General features: G+C 37.8%; 2 protein-coding genes across 4 annotated transcripts in view; both read left to right on the top strand.

Moving 5' to 3' along the window:
- Positions 1-3342, top strand: part of LOC115212896 (alpha-actinin, sarcomeric) — a 152362-nt gene extending 149020 nt beyond the window's left edge. For 2 of the 3 annotated variants that reach the window (XM_029781694.2, XM_029781695.2), the window contains one exon: positions 346-504. In XM_029781694.2, the coding sequence (XP_029637554.1) occupies positions 346-504 (159 nt within the window). Of the gene's footprint in view, positions 1-345 lie in introns of all 3 variants that reach the window. The other variant, XM_029781693.2, reaches the window with a different exon arrangement.
- Positions 3343-17274: 13932 nt separating this feature from the next.
- LOC115213145 overlaps positions 17275-19110 on the top strand; it is a 42059-nt gene continuing 40223 nt past the window's right edge. The window contains exon 1 of the mRNA XM_036503964.1: positions 17275-17389. The gene's annotated coding sequence lies outside the window, so the exon portion shown is untranslated. The remainder of the gene's footprint in view (positions 17390-19110) is intronic.

Below are 19110 nucleotides of genomic sequence, written 5' to 3'. Positions count from 1 at the left end.
AATCTTATCATTGTATTAAAATCTATTTCAATCTGTATGCCATGTTTGATGGCATCTAAAACAATCTTTTTTTATCTAAAGAAACATCTCCAAGACTCACCTCAAATGCTATATGCAAAGTTGGGTCCCCCTTAAGCAAATTTTGTCCCTGTTTTAATGCACTAATAACTGAATATGTGCCGCTGAAATTAGGATCTGTCTGTGTTTTTGATGCCATAAACGATGGTAATACTGATCGGTCATTTTTGATGGTAAATTGGTTTTCATGTTCATCTGATTTTATTCTGTAATCAAGATGATTTCATTGTATATTGTCTAATAATTTGCTTGGTTTTTGTTTTCCAGAACTATATTACTGCCCAAATTCTACGTCAAGAATTACCACCAGAACAAGCTGAATACTGTATCCAACGGATGGCACCTTACACAGGTCATGATGGTGCTCCTGGAGCACTTGACTACATGTCCTTCTCAACAGCCCTTTATGGTGAAAGTGACCTCTAAGTTTACTGAACTCTCTATGATCCCTTCTTTACCTCCTCTCACTTTCTGCTATGATCTCTCTCTCTCTCTCCTTCTGTCTGTCTGTCTCTCTCTTTTTCTCTCTATCTATCTGTCTCCTTTTCTTCTTTCTCCCTTGCTTTTGGCTGTGTAATTGTGAGTTGTCACCGAGCAATATGAAACAAAACCATCTGACAGACAAACTGTGTGAAATTAATCGTTTGGCAATCAATGACCAACGCAAGATAATAACTCGTGCTGCATACTTACAAGACATAAGTCAAAGCAGTGGATGTTGTGATAAAAACCAGTGTGGAAAATACCATTTTTTATATCAATTCATGCTGAAATATAATGATAATAACAACAACAACAACAACACTGACATATTCAATATTCTTTTGCCCTCTTCCTGCAACCTGAAATGAACCAAATTACTTTCCTTCCATTAACGACAAAAGAAGACAACAGAAAACAACAACAACAGCAACAAATACTCTAGCAACATTTTAACATTCAGATTGTATTTTTGTATCTCTTTACAAATGCCAATCCTTTACTGTGTGTAGCTTATTTCCTGTCTTAATTGCTAAAATGAAATACATATATTTAATTACTATTGACAGATTTTGATTTTGTTAACATTGACTCTCATGAACACTACTACTACAACTACTACTACTACTATTAATACTACAATTATCAACTACAACAGTTGCCAGATTGGTAACTGTTTCTGCAATTCAGACTCTAACAACTATTGGGAGACAATGATAGCAGCATTGGTGCTAGGAGGGTGTGACCTCGGGCAGTAACGATATGGTTCAGTCACCGGTTTGCTACCCTCGTTAAAAGTCTGATAATAGCTGCCAGCTTAGAGAAATAGTTTGGTTCAACTCTACTTCTGCTGGCAGATTCCCACAGTTGATTTGTCTGCAATAGATTCTAAGATGTACTTCTCTACTAAATAGGATCACTGCTAACTAATAGCAAAAATGTAGTAAATTAGTTTTGTTTCTCTCCTTTTATATTTCATATATATATATATATATTATATATATATATATATATATATATATATATATCCTGATATCTTTTCTTCCTACATCGTTTTGTGAAGCAGTTGTCAGGATTTTCTTGTGTCTCTCATAAAGAAGTGAGAGTTCTCGTCTGTCTTCCATGAAGAAAACTCATCAGAGCTCATCTCTTTCTTGCCCTCCATTTAGTAGAAGTCTTACAAAATATGAAAGAGATGAATAGGTTTAATTTTCTGATATAGAAGAAAAACGTGTCAATAATTACTAGTGATTTCCAGTGTAGCTAACTTTGTTATTCATCCTAAGCATTTAGCTGTGGCTCTGCTTGTCTGGTATATGTCTTGAGGAAAATAAATGGCCCTTTTAATCTAATAAAAAGGACTCTGTTATCAATAGTGGATGTCCTAACAGACAAACATTATTACCAACTGGGACTGGACACCATTTGTACTGCAATGGCAGCTGTGTTGCACCAACAGAAGAAATAATTACAGATTTACAAAGAAATGTTTCCATTGGGTCGTTTCTTCAGCGCTGATTAATGTGCACGTATGTGTGTGTGTGTATATATTTATGTGTGTGTATGTATATGTGTGCGTGTGTATATGTATTTATGCATGTATGTATATACACACAAACCCGCTCACATTTTTCAGTTGGAAATGGTTTTCCTAAGTGATTATTTGAAAAAAAGAAAATACAATCTGTCTATTTTGTGTCAATCTGCTACCCACTGGTTGCTAACATTTATAACAGTACATCGTATTATTCTCTACTTATAGCCCTGTCTGACCATCTTCTGTCTCTTACACAGGAAATGTTCAGTGTTTACTAACATCAAGTGGAGAAACAATACAGATATAAAATGATTTGGAGGAAGTTTTTGGTTCATTCTCTTTTCAATTTTATTTATTTTTATATCTTTTTAATGAAGGGATTTTTTTTTTTGTTTCTTGTTTTGTGTGAGTGTGTTCATTTGGGATTCAGCCATCCCATGGCTGGGTAGTTAATAGTGGAGGAATGCCTACCAGTTCAGTTCCATTCTTTGACCATCAAACAGGTCATAACTTTTGGCATTCTGTTTGTCTCTCTTTATAAGTAAGCTTCCTCTTATCAGCCTTTAACTAAATCGTACAAGGAAGGCTAAACTCAGTCAATATGTAAAAAATGAAAAAAGCAGTACTGCTCTTTAAACCTTGTTTATTTTATTTTATATAAATATATATCTATATATTTTTTTTTTTCGTAAGTCACCGAATGTCTACTGCCAACATCATCTTCATGCCTCATCAATCGTGATTGACACTCACAGTTAGGGAGAGAGATGAGGACGGCTGTTTAGAAGAGCAAAATATATCACTGATTGAATTGATGAGAAACAACTGTGACCCTTAGACTTCTTCATTTTTGTTGTCGAAACAAGTTTCCATCAGTTGTTGATCTTTGAGTTCTCAGTACGGAGCAGTTTATGAGAGGCAAGCAGAAATGATGGGTGATTCCAACCTATTTTGATAAATGCTACAACTTGTATTTTTCTAAAGCTGACAAACACAGAAATAAAATAAAATAAAATGAAATTTTAAAAAATTATTTTGAACTTTATTATCAACAATTTTGGTATTCAAAACCCTGGTGCTAACCCATAGCATGGACGACTGGATGGCTGGCTTTTCAATATAAGCCATATCTGATGGTCACTTTGCTTTTTGCTTGCACACAGAATCATGCCCTGTTGGTAAAATTCTTTCTTTTTTTTCCCCCCCTTTTTTTTAAACAAAAAAAAATAAAAGAAGTAAAACAAAAATGCTGAAATTTAATTCTTGCCTCCTTTTCTTCCATGATGATTCTCTGACATAATTGAAATAACTGCAGTATTCTTAAAGATTACTGTCCAAACTCATCTTCGTCTTTACCTCTTTGGAAGTGTTTTAATTTCATTTTTTTTTTTTTTGAAGCTCAAATAAGATTTGAATGAGCAAGAATGTGTGAGAATTCAATCAAATATGTACCTACGTATCTGTGTGTATAAGTGTACTCATACCTTAGTCAAAGATGAATGTATCTCTTGTGTTTTGTACGCGCTCGTGAATGTGTGTGTGTACACAGACACGCAACCACACACACATGTGCATGTATATATATGTCTGTATAAATTTGTTTTATATCATTGGATTGATATTTCAGTTGGATACATTTTCCAACTGCTGTCTATTTTTTACTTTCTCTGGCAGCAGATGTATGAATGTTAATCTGTGAAGATGGAATGATTGCATGTGTGAATGAGAAAAGAATGCATCTACATAAGATTTTATCAATTATTACCATCCGTTCCCTACTATTTGTTTCCATATAGTCCTGGAAATGTGTGCACAGTGTCTGCATTGTACATACATACAGCAATACATACATATATATATGTGTATGTCATTGTTTTTCGTGTTTTTAAGTTACCACATTGGTCATGGAGGAACTATTTATATATATACATATATATGTATATATACATATATATATATACATACATATATATATATATATATGTATATATGTATATATACATATATAAATATACATACATATATATATATATATATGTATATATATATATATATATACACATATCTATTGGAAAATAAAAATTTATTATTATTCTGTTGTCAAATAAAATTTAATTTCAGTTTTAACTATAAAAACTTTGTTATTTCCATAATGATGCTGGCCTTCGTGTGTTAATAATAATCCTCTTCTCTCGTTATTTTATATTATTAACTGATGAAGTCTACTATTGATCTTTTCCAAATTATTATTATTTCATTGTTTACTTTATTCTAAACTAAAATAAAAATAAAAATCTAATTAAATTAAATTAAAATTACATTAAATCGACCGAATCCAATACATGCTCTTCTATTTTTATTTATTAATTTATTATATTTTTGATAAATTTGGGGTTTTTTTTTTACTTTTCCTCAATTATCTTTACAAAAAATAGTCTCTTTTATTATTATTATTATTATTATTATTAAGGTGGTGAGCTCGCAGAATCTTAGCACACTGGGCAAAGATGCTTAGCAGCACTTCATCTGTCTTTGTGTTCTGAGTTCAAATTCTGCCAAGGTTGACTTTGCCTTTCATCCTTTCAGGGTCAACAAAATAAGTACCAGTTGAATACTGGGGTTCATGTAAGACAACATACCACTCCTCCAAAGTTACTGGCTTTGTGTCAAAATTTGAAACTATTATTAATATTAATATTTTTATCGTCATTATTGCAGTAAGATAGCAGAATCGTTAGCATGTTGGACAAAATGCTTCACAGCATTTTTCACAGCTCTTCATATTCTGAGTTCAAATTCCACTTGGCCTTTCATCCTTTTGGGGTTGATAAAATGAACAGCTCTTGAATGCTGGGGGTCAGTATAATTGACTTACCCTCTCTGTCAAAATTGTTGGCCTTGTGCCTTTAGTAGAAAGTATTATTATTACTAGCTGACCTCGTGCCATCAAAAATGAAGGTTAATTGTGATATTTTATATATAAATAAAGTACATAGTAATCACAGATACAAACATTCACATACTTACCTTGTACATGTACACACGCACATATACTCACATGGAGTTGAAACACTGTTTGATTTTTCTTTTCAGCGTTGAATGTTCACCATCACACTACCATTGCACACACATATTCACATACTTCCCTTTTACTTACACACACACATACTCACACAGAGTTGAAACGGTCCCACTACCAGTTTGCCTTCACCCCTTCCTTTCTCATTCATATGTTGTGATGGAGAAAACACGGGAGTATTATTATTATTAATAGTAGTAAGAAAATAGCAAACTGGCAGAGTCATTAAAAAAATTGGACAAAATGCTTAGCAGCATTTCTTTTAACTCTTGACATTATGAGTTCAAATTCTGCTACAGTCAACTTTGTCTTTTGTCGCTTCAGGGTCAGTATGAAATAAGCACCAATTTAGCACTGGGGTTGCTGTAGATGACTGACCCCCACTCCCTACAAAAATCACTGGACCTGCACGAATATTTCTAATAATTACTATTAATATTGATTTCAAATTTTGGCCCAAGGCCACCAAGTTCAGGATTGTGGATAGGTCAGTTACCCCCTACTTTGAACTGATGTGAGTCGATTACATAAAATCCCGCGCTCATCTCGTACTTATTGCATCGATCTTGAAAGGATGAATGCAAAGTCAACCTTGGCAGGATTTGAACTCAGAACATAAAGACGGACAAAATGCTGTTAAGCCATCTACCCAGTGTGCTAATGATTCTGTCAGCTCACTGTCTTACAGTTATTATTAATATTAATAAGGAAATGAAGGTGGCAAGCTGGCAGAATCGTTAGAACACCAATCAAAATGCTTAGAGGTATTTCGTCCATCTGAGCTCAAATCCTGCCACGGTCAGCTTCGGCTTTCATCCTTTCAGGGTCAATAAAATACCAGTCAAGCATTGAGGTCTACATAATCAACTTAACTCTCCTCTCCTTAAAATTGCTAAAATTAGAATTATTATTATTGGGCTTGAGAGTGGCTGTGTGGTAAGTAGTTTGCTTACCAAGCACATGGTTCCGGGTTCAGTCCCACTGCGCGGCACCTTGGGCAAGTGTCTTCTACTATAGCCTCGGGCCTACCAAAGCCTTGAGTGGATTTGGCAGACGGAAACTGAAAGAAGCCCGTCGTATATATGTATATGTATGTGTGTGTATATGTTTGTGTGTCTGTGTTTGTTCCCCCAACATTGCTTGACAACCGATGCTGGTGGTTTACATCCTCGTAACTTAGTGGTTCGGCAAAAGAGACCGATAGAATAAATACTAGGCTTACAAAGAATAAGTCCTGGGGTCGATTTGCATGACTAAATGCAGTACTCCAGCATGGCCACAGTCCCATGATTGAAACAAGTAAAAGAGTAAAGGGAGTAATTATAAATGAGGTACTTATTACCCACATCCCTAGCATTATACTGTAATGTGACTGATGTGTAGCGTTTCCTAAAAGTCAATGGGTAAGACTGAGACCTTCAAACAACTGCTTGTGATGACTGAATTGCTTCTTTACAGATCAATCTTATAACATTAAGATAGAAATATATATATGTATGTGGAGGCGCAATGACCCAGTGGTTAGGGCAGCGTACTCGACTTGCGATTTCGATTCCCAGACTGGGCATTGTGAGTGTTTATTGAGCGAAAACACTTAGAAGCTCCACGAGGTTTCAGCCGGGGGTGGTGGCGATCCCTGCTGTACTCTTTCGCCACAACTTTCTCTCACTCTTTCTTCTGTTGGCCTGCTCGCTTACCCAACGGGGTGGCGTCAATTGAAGGCTAAAACAATGCAAAGTGCCTTGTGACCAGCGATGTGTTGCAACATCTGGTAGCCTGGTTGGTCATGTGATGTGATATATGGTACAAGTGTGGTAAGAAGCTTGCTTCTCAACCGCATGGTTCTGGGTTCATTCCCACTGCGTGGCATCTTGGGCAAGTGTCTTCCACTATAGCATCGGGCCGACCAAAGCCTTGTGAGTGGATTTGGTAGATGGAAACTGAAAGAAGCCCATTATATATATATATAGCGTGTGTGTATATGTTTGTATCAGTGTTTGTTTCCCACCATCACTTAACAACTGATGTTGGTGTGTTTACATCCTCATAACTTAGCAGTTCAACCAAAGACACTGATGGAATAAGTCCAGTGTTTGATTTCTATGACTAAAAGGTGATGCTCCAGCATGGCCACGGTTAAAATGACTGAAACAAGAATACATACATATATATATATGTAGTGTAGGCATGGTTTTGTGGTAAGAAGTTTGCTTCCAACATACATAGTTCCAAGTTCAGTCCCACTTCATAGAACCTTGGGCAAGTGTCTTCTACTTTAGCTTGGGCCAACAAAATTCTTGTGTATTTCGTAGATGGAAACTGAAAGAAGCCTGTGATATATGTATACGTGTGTGTGTGGTTTTTTTTTATCTGTGTTTGTTCCTTACCACTGCTTAACAATCTGTGTTGGTGGGTTTACATCACTGTAACTTAGGTGGTTCAGCAAAAGTGATCAATATATTAAGCACCGGATTATTAAAAAAATTCCAGGGGTTGATTCATTTAACTAAAATACTTCAAAGCAGTGCTCCAGTATGGCCACAGTCTAATGATTGAAGCAAGTAAAAATATATAAAAATGATATATACGCAGGCTTGGTTGTGTGGTGAGAAGCTTGCTTCCCAACTACATGGTTCTGGGTTCAGTCCCACTGCATGGCACTTTGGACAAGTGTCTTCTACTATAGCCTTAGGCTGACCAAAGCCTTGTGAGTGGATTTGGTAGACGGAGCCTGTCATATATTCGTGTTTGTCCCCCCACCATCGCATGACAGCCGATATTGGTGTGTTTACTTCACCGTAACTTAGCAGTTCGGCAAAAGAGACCGATAGAAAAAGTATCAGGCTTACAAAGAATAAGTCCTAGAGTCGATTTGTTTGAATAAAGGCAGCACTCCAGCATGGCTGCAGTAAAATGACTGAAACAAGTAAAAGAATATATAGGCACAGGAGTAGTTGTGTGGTAAGAAGCTTGCTTCCCAACCACATGGTTCCAGGTTCAGTCCCACTGCGTGGCACCTTGGGCAAGTGTCTTTTACCAAAGCCTTCTGAGTGGATTTGGTAGACAGAAACTGTAAGAAGCCCGTCATATTTATATATATATATATATGTGTGTGTGTATATTTGTGTGTTTGTCTCCCCACCATCACCTGACAACTGATGTTGGTGTGTTTACATCCCTGTAACTTCACAGTTTGGCAAAAGGGACCGACAGAACAAGTACTAGGCTTGCAAAGAAGTTCTGGGATTGGTTTGTTTGACTAAAGGCAGTGCTCCAGCATGGCCGCAGTCAAATAACTGAAACAAGTAAAAGAGTACATACATACATACATATATATATATATATACGAGCAACACCCCCCCCCTCCGTCCAATGGACGGTACTGAATCATATCTGCTGAATAAAAAGCAATCAGTGTTTCCTTTTCATTAAAAAATAATTAAGCATGCTTTTATTTCAATAAAATTTTTAGTTTTTTTAAACGAAGTTAAGGCAAAAAAAAACTTATTGCGAAACCAAATAGTCTTTCCTTCCTTCATGCCAAGTTTGAAGAAAATATCTCTTTTGCATCTTACTTTTTTGGTCTCTTAAATATACTGCATTTTGTGGCATTATTTCAAGCCAGCTGGCTTTTTTTGTGCAAACTGCACATGCATTTTTCTTGTGTATGCGTAGTATCGATCACAACAGTTGATGTCCTTGCAAATACAAATGCACATTCCCACGGCTTTATCGATCGCATTCTCACCTGGATTCGATTTTTGTAATATTCTCAAGACGCCCTGATACCATCGGTATCTACATATCAAATTTGAGCACAATTGGATGGAGGATGCCCGAAATCCAAGAAGACACACACACAGACATGATATGACTTTGTATTTTGCATTTTATGTGTAGATGTATATATATATAGATGTACACAAATATATACACATTTATACATGCACTAGCACTATGACCCGGCAATGACGGGTCTTTAATGCTAGTATATATATATATGTGTGTGTGTATATATATATTACAAATTAAAAATTAAAATAAACCTAATCCTGCATTACTTGTTGCAGCACGTAAAGCTAAGTTTTCCTCCATATCTGTTTAAAGACACAAGTGTTAAGAGATAAAGCTGTAAAACATGCTCAGACATGATTATTATGAACAACAAACATCAGGTCCTTCTCTTAAGCTTTTACTGTGTTAAGTTTAACCAGAATGGTTTGAAGTGAAAAGTAGGTGTCGGAAGTCAACCTGTTGCTTGATATTGAGTTTTAATGTTAAGATAATAACCCCATGTTTATTATTTATATTATTTGCATTGGACAGATATGTGTCCTCGTCTTGTTTGTTGTTACCACAACGTTTCAGCTGATTTACTCTCCACCCTTCATCAGGTGTCCAGGTAGGGTTTTGAACCCAACCCTGGGTTCTCATTCCTATGGTATTTTTTTTTGCTGATGTTATTATTATTATTATCATTATTATTTATTCAAAATATAGAACAATATGAACCCATGTTGGTGTGGAAAATTATACTCTATTTTTATGTTTTCTTGTTTTAGTCATTAGTCTGTGGCCATGCTGGGGCACTGCCTTGAAGTATTTTCAGTTGAATGAACTTACTCTAGTACTTATTTTTTCTAAGCCTGGTACTTATTCTATCGGTCTCTTTTGCCAAACTGCTAAGTTACAGGAACATACACCAACACCAGTTATCAAGTGGTGGTGGCAGACAAACAGACACATGTATACATGATGGGCTTCTTTCAGTTTCTGTCTACCAAATCCACTCAGCCATGGCACCTATCTCCAAGAATGGAATATCATCTTAACCCTTTGTGCCTATGAATACACTTGGGAATGCATGATTTCACTTGACTAAAGCCCTGAAAAGTGCAAATGCATGTGACCACATTTTTGTGTTGATGACCAAAAATAATGATGTTTCAAGTGATTAGAAAGCTATCATTATCATTGTTTAATGTTCACATTTCCATGCATTTATGGGTCGGATGGAATTTGATGGGGTAGATTTTTCCATAGGCTGGATGCCTTTCCTGTTGTCAACCCTTACCTGTTTTCAAGCAGAGTAATATTTTCCCGTGGCCAGATTTGTTTACATGGAAGATAAGGAATGAACGTCATCCCTTGTATGACAATGTTGTTCATTTAACAATCATCAGTTGATCCACAAGGAGCTACACTACAGAGAGGACAGACAAATTGATTAAGCCGATTATATCGACCCCCAACCACCCCCAGTGCATAACTGGTACTTATTTAATCGACCCCGAAAGGATGAAAGGAAAAGCCGACCTTGGCAGAATTTGAACTGAGAACGTAGCGACAAACGAAATACCACTAAGCATTTCGCCCCATGTACTAACGTTTCTGCCAGCTCGCCGCCTTTCAGTTTCTGTCTACAAAATCCACTCACTAGGTTTTGGTTGGCCTGGGGCTATAGGAAAAGACAATTGCCCAAGGTGGCACACAGTGGAATTGAACCCAAAACCATGTGGTTGGAAAACAAGCTTCTTAACCACATAGGCATGTCTGCACGCACCGTCATATTTGTAAACACAAAACCACATGGCCACCTGCTTTTTGTATCTTGTAGGGGTTATAGTCAAACAAAATCACACCCACGGAAGCATACTTGTGAGTTGAAAGGGTTAAGAATCTATTCTTTACATTTTTTATATCTGGCTCATCTTTTGCCAGTTCCTTGTTGGACTTACTACTGCCAGTTCCATGTTAAAAGCACCCAGTATGCTCTGTAAAGTGTTTGGCATTAGGAATTGTATCCAGTTGTAGAAATCATGTGAAAGCAGACATTGAAGCGTGGCACAGTCTTTTAGCATGTCAGCTCCTGTTGAATCATCCAACCCATTCTAGCACGGAAATGAGATGTTAATAAAGATGATCAAGCTAATGGCTTCTCTTTTTGCAACAAGTATTCAAAAGTATAGAAAGTTGAGAAATAAGATGACCATGTATTATTTATGTCTTCTACAAACTGTTTCAGCAGTGACGTGAATCAAGTGATGTTACTACAAATGGGAGTTTAATCTGGTTTTTAAAGAGTTGTCCAGTACTTCATGGGGTAATTGCTTCTGTGCTGACATACCAACAACACTAAGTATCTCTGCATCAATATTTTCAAAAATTTGTGCCACAGGTGAAGACATGGCTGTGTGGTTAAGAAATTCATTTTGCAGTTAATTTCTAGTGGTGAGCTGGCAGAAACATTAGCACACCAGACAAAATGCTTAGCGGTATTTCGTCTGTCTTTACGTTCTGAGCTAAAATTCCACCAAGGTCGATTTTGCCTTTCATCTTTTCAGGGTCAATAAATTAAGTACCAGTTGTGTACTGGGGTCAATTTAATCAAGTGGCCCCTTCCCCAAAAATTTCGGGCCTTGTGCCTAGAGTAGAAAAGAATTTCTGGTTCAGTCCCACTGTGCAGCAGTTTGGGCAAGTGTCTTTTATGATAGCCCCAAACCAACCAATGCTTTGTGAGTGAATTTGGTAGGCGGAAACTGTGTGGAAATCCATAGTGTGTTTGTGGTTGTCCCCCACTGTCACATGACAACCGGTGTTGATTTGTTTACGTCTTCGTATCATAAAAGTTTGTCAAAAAAGACCCCCATCCCCGACTTAAAAACAAGTACTGAGGTTGATTTGTTCGACAAAACCCTTCAAGACTGTGCTTCAGCATGGCCACAATCCAATGAATGAAACAAATGTAAGATAAAAGATAGGAATATATCTTCAAGACTTCTGATAAACAAGAATGGTATTGTCTTATGTTTCTGCTGTTCTCAGATGTAAGATTATGTGTGATGGATCAAGTTGTTGTTTGCAGCTCTTACTCAACTCTTTTCAAGTAGACCTATTGATCAAAGACACTCCAGCCATGTCCATCCACCATTTCTTGATGTGTGGATATCAGAGATGATACATCTAATATATCTCCTGTTTTTGTACTAATTTTGTACTAATTTACTGTGTGGAGGCACGTGGCTTAGTGGTTAGGGTGTCAGCATCATGATCGTAAGATTGTGGTTTCAATTCCTGGACTGGGTGACGTGTTGTGTTCTTGAGCAAAACACTTCACTTCACGTTGCTCCAGTCCACTCAGTTGGCAAAAATGAGTAACGCTGCAATGGACTACAATTGTAGAAATTCTAACATTAGTTTAATTTTTTTCATTCTGATATCAAAACAGATGAGCATATGAAAGTGGGTACCCCTAATCACAAGCTGTCAAGCATTTGCATGTATTTATCATAGAAATCTATGGAAAGTACAAATTGTGGTAGACCGCATACTATACTAGTATAGTATGCAGTCTATACTATACTAGTATAGTATGCAGTCTACCACAGTGTCAAGCAGTATAGCCAGGGTTATCTACCTTATCTTTCAGATATTTAAGATATTAAAACACTTCAGATATTTCAGAGATAAAACACTTCGTACATTATAAAGGAATTACACTAATAAGAAACACTGAATCTTATATTATTTTATATGACAAAGAAATTACACAAGCGCAGGATTGGCTGTGTGGTAAGTAGCTTGCTTACCAATCACATGGTTCCAGGTTCATTTCCACTGCGTGGCACCTTGGGCAAGTGTCTTCTACTATAGCCTCAGGCTGACCAAAGCCTTGTGAGTGGATTTGGTAGACGGAAACTGAAAGAAGCCCATCATATATATGTATATATATATATATATGTATATGTGTGTATATGTTTGTGTGTCTGCGTTTGTTCCCCCAACATCACTTGACAACCGATGTTGGTGTGTTTACGTCCCCGTAACTTAGCGGTTCGGCAAAAGAGACCAATAAAATAAGTACTAGGCTTCCAAAGAATAAGTCCTGGGGTCGATTTTCTCAACTAAAGGCGGTGCTCCAGCATGGCCACAGTCAAATGACTGAAACAAGTAAGAGTAAAAGACTAGGTAAATCAAGACAATCCATCTTAATGATAAACACTTCTTATGTCATTAGGTAGAGTAGCATGTAACTTTGGAATTCTGGGACTTGTCTCTCTTTTTCACCACAGCTCACAGTGAGCAAGACGTGACTGCCTCAGCTCTTAATCTCACCTTGGAGAGATGCGCAACCATGAGACAAGCAATGGCAAGTAGACATTAAGCCATTATGATTTGGATTCCACAGAAAATGAACATTATCTTCACTTGTAAATATTTCGTGTAACTTATTCTACTTGTACATATCTGAGACCTCAAAAAAAGGCATAAAATCTACAACTTGGTTCTGAGATGTTCAATACACAGTGTTCTTTCTTCCCAAAGGGATATATTTTGTTCCAGCCTTCTGAACGGAACCACACTAAGCCACAGCACATCTAAAAGGCTCTTGATAATCTATCTATAATGTATATAATATTGTATTCATATAGATCAGATGTTTGTTGTTTGTTCTTTCTCAAGCCATGTGTGGCTCATAAGGGCCAGTTTCCCAGTTTCCTTGGCGTATAGGTTCCCCACCTGGACGGGACGCTGGTCTGTCGCAGGTGAGCTGCAAGATGAAGGAGGAAAGAGAGAGAGAAAGTTGTGGCGAAAGAGTCAGCAGAAGTTCGCCATTATCTTCTGTCGGAGCTGCATGGAGATTACATGTTTCGCTCATAAACATACACATTGTCTGGTCTGAGATTCGAACCCACAATCCCTCGGCCGCAAGTACGCTGCTCTAACTCCTAGGCCATGTGCCTCCACATATAGATCAGATATACCTTTACAACACACTCTTGTCACCATTGACTAAACCTCTGTTGTCACTCGACCTGGTAGAAATAACAGCCAAATCTAAAAATGATATGGCACCATTTAAAAAAAATCCAAGACATTAGATAATGTTGCTCCAGACTGGATTGCCATTCTTCAGTCCACTGCAGGACGAAGTCCTTAGCAAGTTCTTTCTATCAACCACAGTCTGATGTGAATTTGTGCTCAAAATCATACTGGTTTGGTGCGCCTACTCTGTCACACGGCCTCGGTATGGCTTCACAGAGGGTGCAGTTTTTATACTCTTACCCAGGAGTTGTTAAGTCGATCATATCGACCCCAGAGCTCAACAGGTGCTTATTTTATCGACCCCGAAAACATGGAAGGCGAAGTCGACCTCAGCAGAATTTGAACTCAGAACATAAGGACAGACGAAATGTTAAACATTTCGCCTAGCATGCTAACGATTCTGCCAGCTCGTTGCAGACACCTCCCAAAAATAATAGACGAGATACGGTTTGATTGTCTTTGATCATTTGATTCGTAGGTCTACTTGAACAGAGTTGACGTGAAGCTGAAAACAAAAACTCGAGCCTCTAGACTTTATCTTAATATGCAGGTACACGCACGCACGCACAAACACACAGAACGGAACAGCATTACCCTTTAGTAGTTTGACAAACGACGTTTGTTTATATAAGTGTCAGAACAAAGACATCATCTGTTGAGAACATTAACAACAAAACTCTGTGACACCAACATATACAATAAGCATTTATTTATCTATTCGATTGTCAACAAAGTAACGGACATCTTTTCAAAAACAGAAAGATTGGTGTCGTATTTAAACGAGCGTGTTGTTGTGTCTATGAACGCATAACCGAACCACCTGTTGCTATCAAAACTGTAAGAATTATTTCGAAGATGAAGAAATCTCATCTAAAGCTATTTACTTTCTAAACAGATTAATCTGATATTGATCGAAACTTGTTTTCTCTTCCTTAGAAAGTGTGTGGGTGAATGGGAAGGTGGTCGCACCTCAGGCAGTTTGTGTGAGTTTCTCGATTTTGAGATATCCTGATACATGCTGGGAAATCAATATTTACAAATAGTAAAAGTGATCGGACATTGGAGTTTGTAGCTAGTTGTCTGGAATGTTCTGTTGCGAATTTTGCTTAGAATGTTGGAAGAAAGTCAGAAGGCGAATGTATGAACGGACTCAACATACCATATTTCAGGAGAGGTAACCCTCTCGTACAAGCGGTAGTAAGTGATACTACAATTTTTAAGTAAATGTTGAATAAAATGTGTGGGAACAGAATGTACAATTGCGAGTGTTGGATGACAGGAAGAGGATCTTTTCGGTTTGAACGGCAATTTTCAACACAATTTCTAGTTAACTAAACACTTTTAAACTTCGTATACTGGTAGAATGTGTCAAAATAAAACATTTTTTTCTCTTGGCTTTCTTGAGAAACTGTTGTTTCTGGCAACTGAGCGACTGCATAGATGCTTACTCATCCAGGATTGGTTTTGCTAACATCAATAAAAGCGAATACCAGTTGTATATTGGTGATAATTTCAAACGACCATATTCTTTTTCTACAATATTTTGCCAAAAATTTCAGCAAATTTACTGACAAATTTTATCGTCCGCCAAGTAAGCATTCATGTATTTCAGCCCAAGCTAGAACCAACCGACTACTCACTACCAACACATAAACCGCCCTCCTTCTTCCTCACTGAAACATGAATCCCTTTTCATTTGCTGTCCAGGCTCAAGATCTCTCTAACATTGTCCTCTAAAATCGTTCCAACTACTCTCAGACATTATTACCTATCTTCCTGCATAGAGAGGGAGAACGAAAGAGAGGGAGGGAGAGAGAGAGAGGAGAGAGAGAGAGAGAGAGAGAGAGCAGAGTATCTATTTATCATATCTAATGTAATTGCATTACAAAAAGGCAAATTAACTGCTGCATTCGTCCGGTGATAATATCTCTAATGGACGCACTGTGTTTAACGTTACATATATATCAGCAGCAGTCGAACATCGTCCAGCAACGGTGATGAGAATTCTAGATGTGCATTTCTGCCTCGCTGGGCTTTGTCAGTAGCATGTACTCACAGCCAAGTATTTGGTAAGGTGAAATCTTTCACAACTCATAAAGAAAAACTGATTGAAAAACCGGTGGTGCTGCAATTAGCCGCCCGGCTGGACAAAAATCCATTCTATACAACAGAAGCAATATCAGATTAAAAGAATCATCTGTCATCAGACCGAATACCGCCGTTCATTTGTGTCTCTGTGATACATTTGCATAAGCATAATACACACGTTGCATATTACGAACACACACACACACATATATATATATATATATATCACCGTGATCGACCAGGCTATCTGATGTTGCTACACATCGCTGTAGCAACATTGTTTTAGCCTTCAAATGACGCCACCCCGCTGGCTAAGCGAGCAGGTCAACAGAAGAAAAAGTGAGAGAAAGTTGTGGCGAAAGAGTACAGCAGGGATCGCCACCACCCACTGCCGGAGCCTCGTGAAGCTTTAGGTGTTTTCGCTCAATAAACACTCACAATGCCCGGTCTGGGAATCGAAACCGCGATCCTACAACCGCGTGTCCGCTGCCATAACCACTGGGCTATGGCGCCTCTACACACACACATACTTTAATTGTTTTACTTGTTTCAGTCATTTGATTGCGGCCATGCTGGAGCACCGCCTCAAAGGGTTTTGGTCGCAGAAATCGACTCCAAGGTTTATTCTTTGTAAGCCTAGTACTTATTCTACTGGACTTTTTTGCCGAACCGCTAAGTTACGGGGACGTAAACACACTGCCATCGGTTGTCAAGCGGTGATGAGGTGGGGACAAACACACACACACATATAAATATATATATATACACGACAAATCCACTCACAAGGCTTTGATCGGCCAAGGTGTCATGTAATGGGAGTGAACCTGGAACCATGTGGTTGGAAGGCAAAGTTCTTACCACACAGCCACGCTTGCGCCTATATAGACACACGCCTTGTATTTCAATATTCCAGATTTAAAATCCCTCACCAAGAAAACTAAGGTCTAGCTATCTCTGTCGTTTGCACTTTCTAGTCGTAACATCATTAGAGAAGTCGGGCGACGGCACGTGCGGTAAGATTGTCTTAAAATTAGCCAACGAGTGTAGCTTAGGATTACGTCTGCTGTTAATAAATGGATTAAGCATTTATTTTTTTTAATGAGAACTGCTTCTGTAATCCGTAAACTTCTAATATTTTTATTCATTTATTTTTCTGTGTCCTTGATAGTACCGGTGTATATCAAACGTCATGACCGCTCTCCAGATATATTTTCACAGATGGTGAATCCATTTGTGTAAGTATACCCTTTGATATGGATATGCTGTTTGCGAATGTCGCTGCCGAAATATTGGAGTAGAAGGTAAAGAAAATATGAATTATTGTTTTTGTCTTGTTTTGGAGTTGGATTCTGTTTATGCTTTATTATCTCCGCCTTAGTGAAGGCGGCGGTATTGTTTTCAGTCGTGTTTGTTTGTTCGTGGACAAGATATCTCAAGAACTGTTGGGTGGATGCGGATAAAACTTTCAGGCTTGGTTGACCTTGTGACTGGCACGGTCTAATTAGATTTTGGGATCGAACCGGTACCGGACAAGGATTCTGGATTATTTTTTATATTTTCTTTATATGTATGCGTAAAGTTTCTCATAGTTCTCTTGTACACGCACACACATACACACATATACTCACATATTCTCATCGTTGAATATTACCATTCAGCGTTGAATATTTCTATTGTACACGCGCGCGCGCCCAAACATACCTCTCTTTTACACACACATATACCCACACTTCAAATACCATTTATTAACTTTTCACTCTTTCATTCGTTATTCATTTCTCACCCCTTCTTTTCTCATTCATACGACGCTCTCTCTGCCATTTCGTTTCGTCTTTCTCATGGTCATTACTTTCTGTCACTCCCTCTCAATCATAGCTATTACTCTCACTACTTCTCCTTCACTGTGTTAGTATTTCATCTCCTCTCCCTTCACCTCTCACTCAATGTGTATTAGCAAATGTTATAGATACAAAATTTTCCGACCACTTCGTTAGAATTATAATTTTTATGTTCAGTTACGTTTCTCTATCAAAGTTCCTGTTGCATTTCAACAAGTGTTTCTAAAACTTTTACGAAGTGACTCTCAAAGACCTATCGACATGTGTACGCTCAAGTCACGCAAATATTTTCATTACCCAGACGACACACAAACAGCATTATAAACACAGCCTGCACACCTACTTGCACATTCCATGATTCCCATTGGGATCGATCAGGTACCGGACAAGGTATATAGATTATTTTTCCGTTTAAGAGCGATCGGGTTCATTTTTAGTATTCTCGTTTGTGAGAGCAGTCGATTTTAATTCAGATGTTCTCATTTTAAAAATCATCTCTGGTTAATCGTTGAGAGGACGTTGGTGTTGTGTTAGTGGAAGTTTGCACCGAGGAAATTTTCAATAACCACGCACCATATTATAATCAAGCACTCGCCGCTAGCGGCTTTTCCCAACAAATAGAAAACATCCATAACACCAGGCTCAAATATCTCAAATCACATCTCAAAGACACACCAACCATCACAATCGCAACCAACCACACACACTCGTCGATGGAACCCTAGGTCTTTCACCTTGGCAACCTAGACCGCACACACATTCATTTAACACTAGGTCAAAAACAAAAACAACTAAAACAGCTAACAACAACAGGCCTCGCCACTCACATACCTTCTCCAAAAATATAGCTAGCACTCCTTTATCTAAAAACTTAGATAGCATTACTCCCAGACCCCCCTTAAAAAAGCGGCGGACGCTCTATTCTGTGGTACACACCCATTCTCACTTAAGGTTAAGAACTTAGCTAAATCCTTCTTTAAAATACTAGACTCTAACTTCCCTCGGCAACATAAATATCATTCTATCTTTAATCGATCCACCCTGAAACTATCTTATTCTACTCCACCCAACTTCGGATCTATTGTAGCAGCCTCTAATAAGCAAAAGCTTTCTCTTTACTATCAAAACTCACATAACTACAACTCTAGCCATACGAACACTTAACACACATACAGCTCCAGCAA

The sequence above is a fragment of the Octopus sinensis genome, linkage group LG6 (assembly GCF_006345805.1).
Source record: "Octopus sinensis linkage group LG6, ASM634580v1, whole genome shotgun sequence".
Lineage (NCBI taxonomy): Eukaryota > Metazoa > Mollusca > Cephalopoda > Octopoda > Octopodidae > Octopus > Octopus sinensis.
Note: the sequence above shows the minus strand (reverse complement) of the source record. Positions and strands in the feature narration are given on the sequence as shown.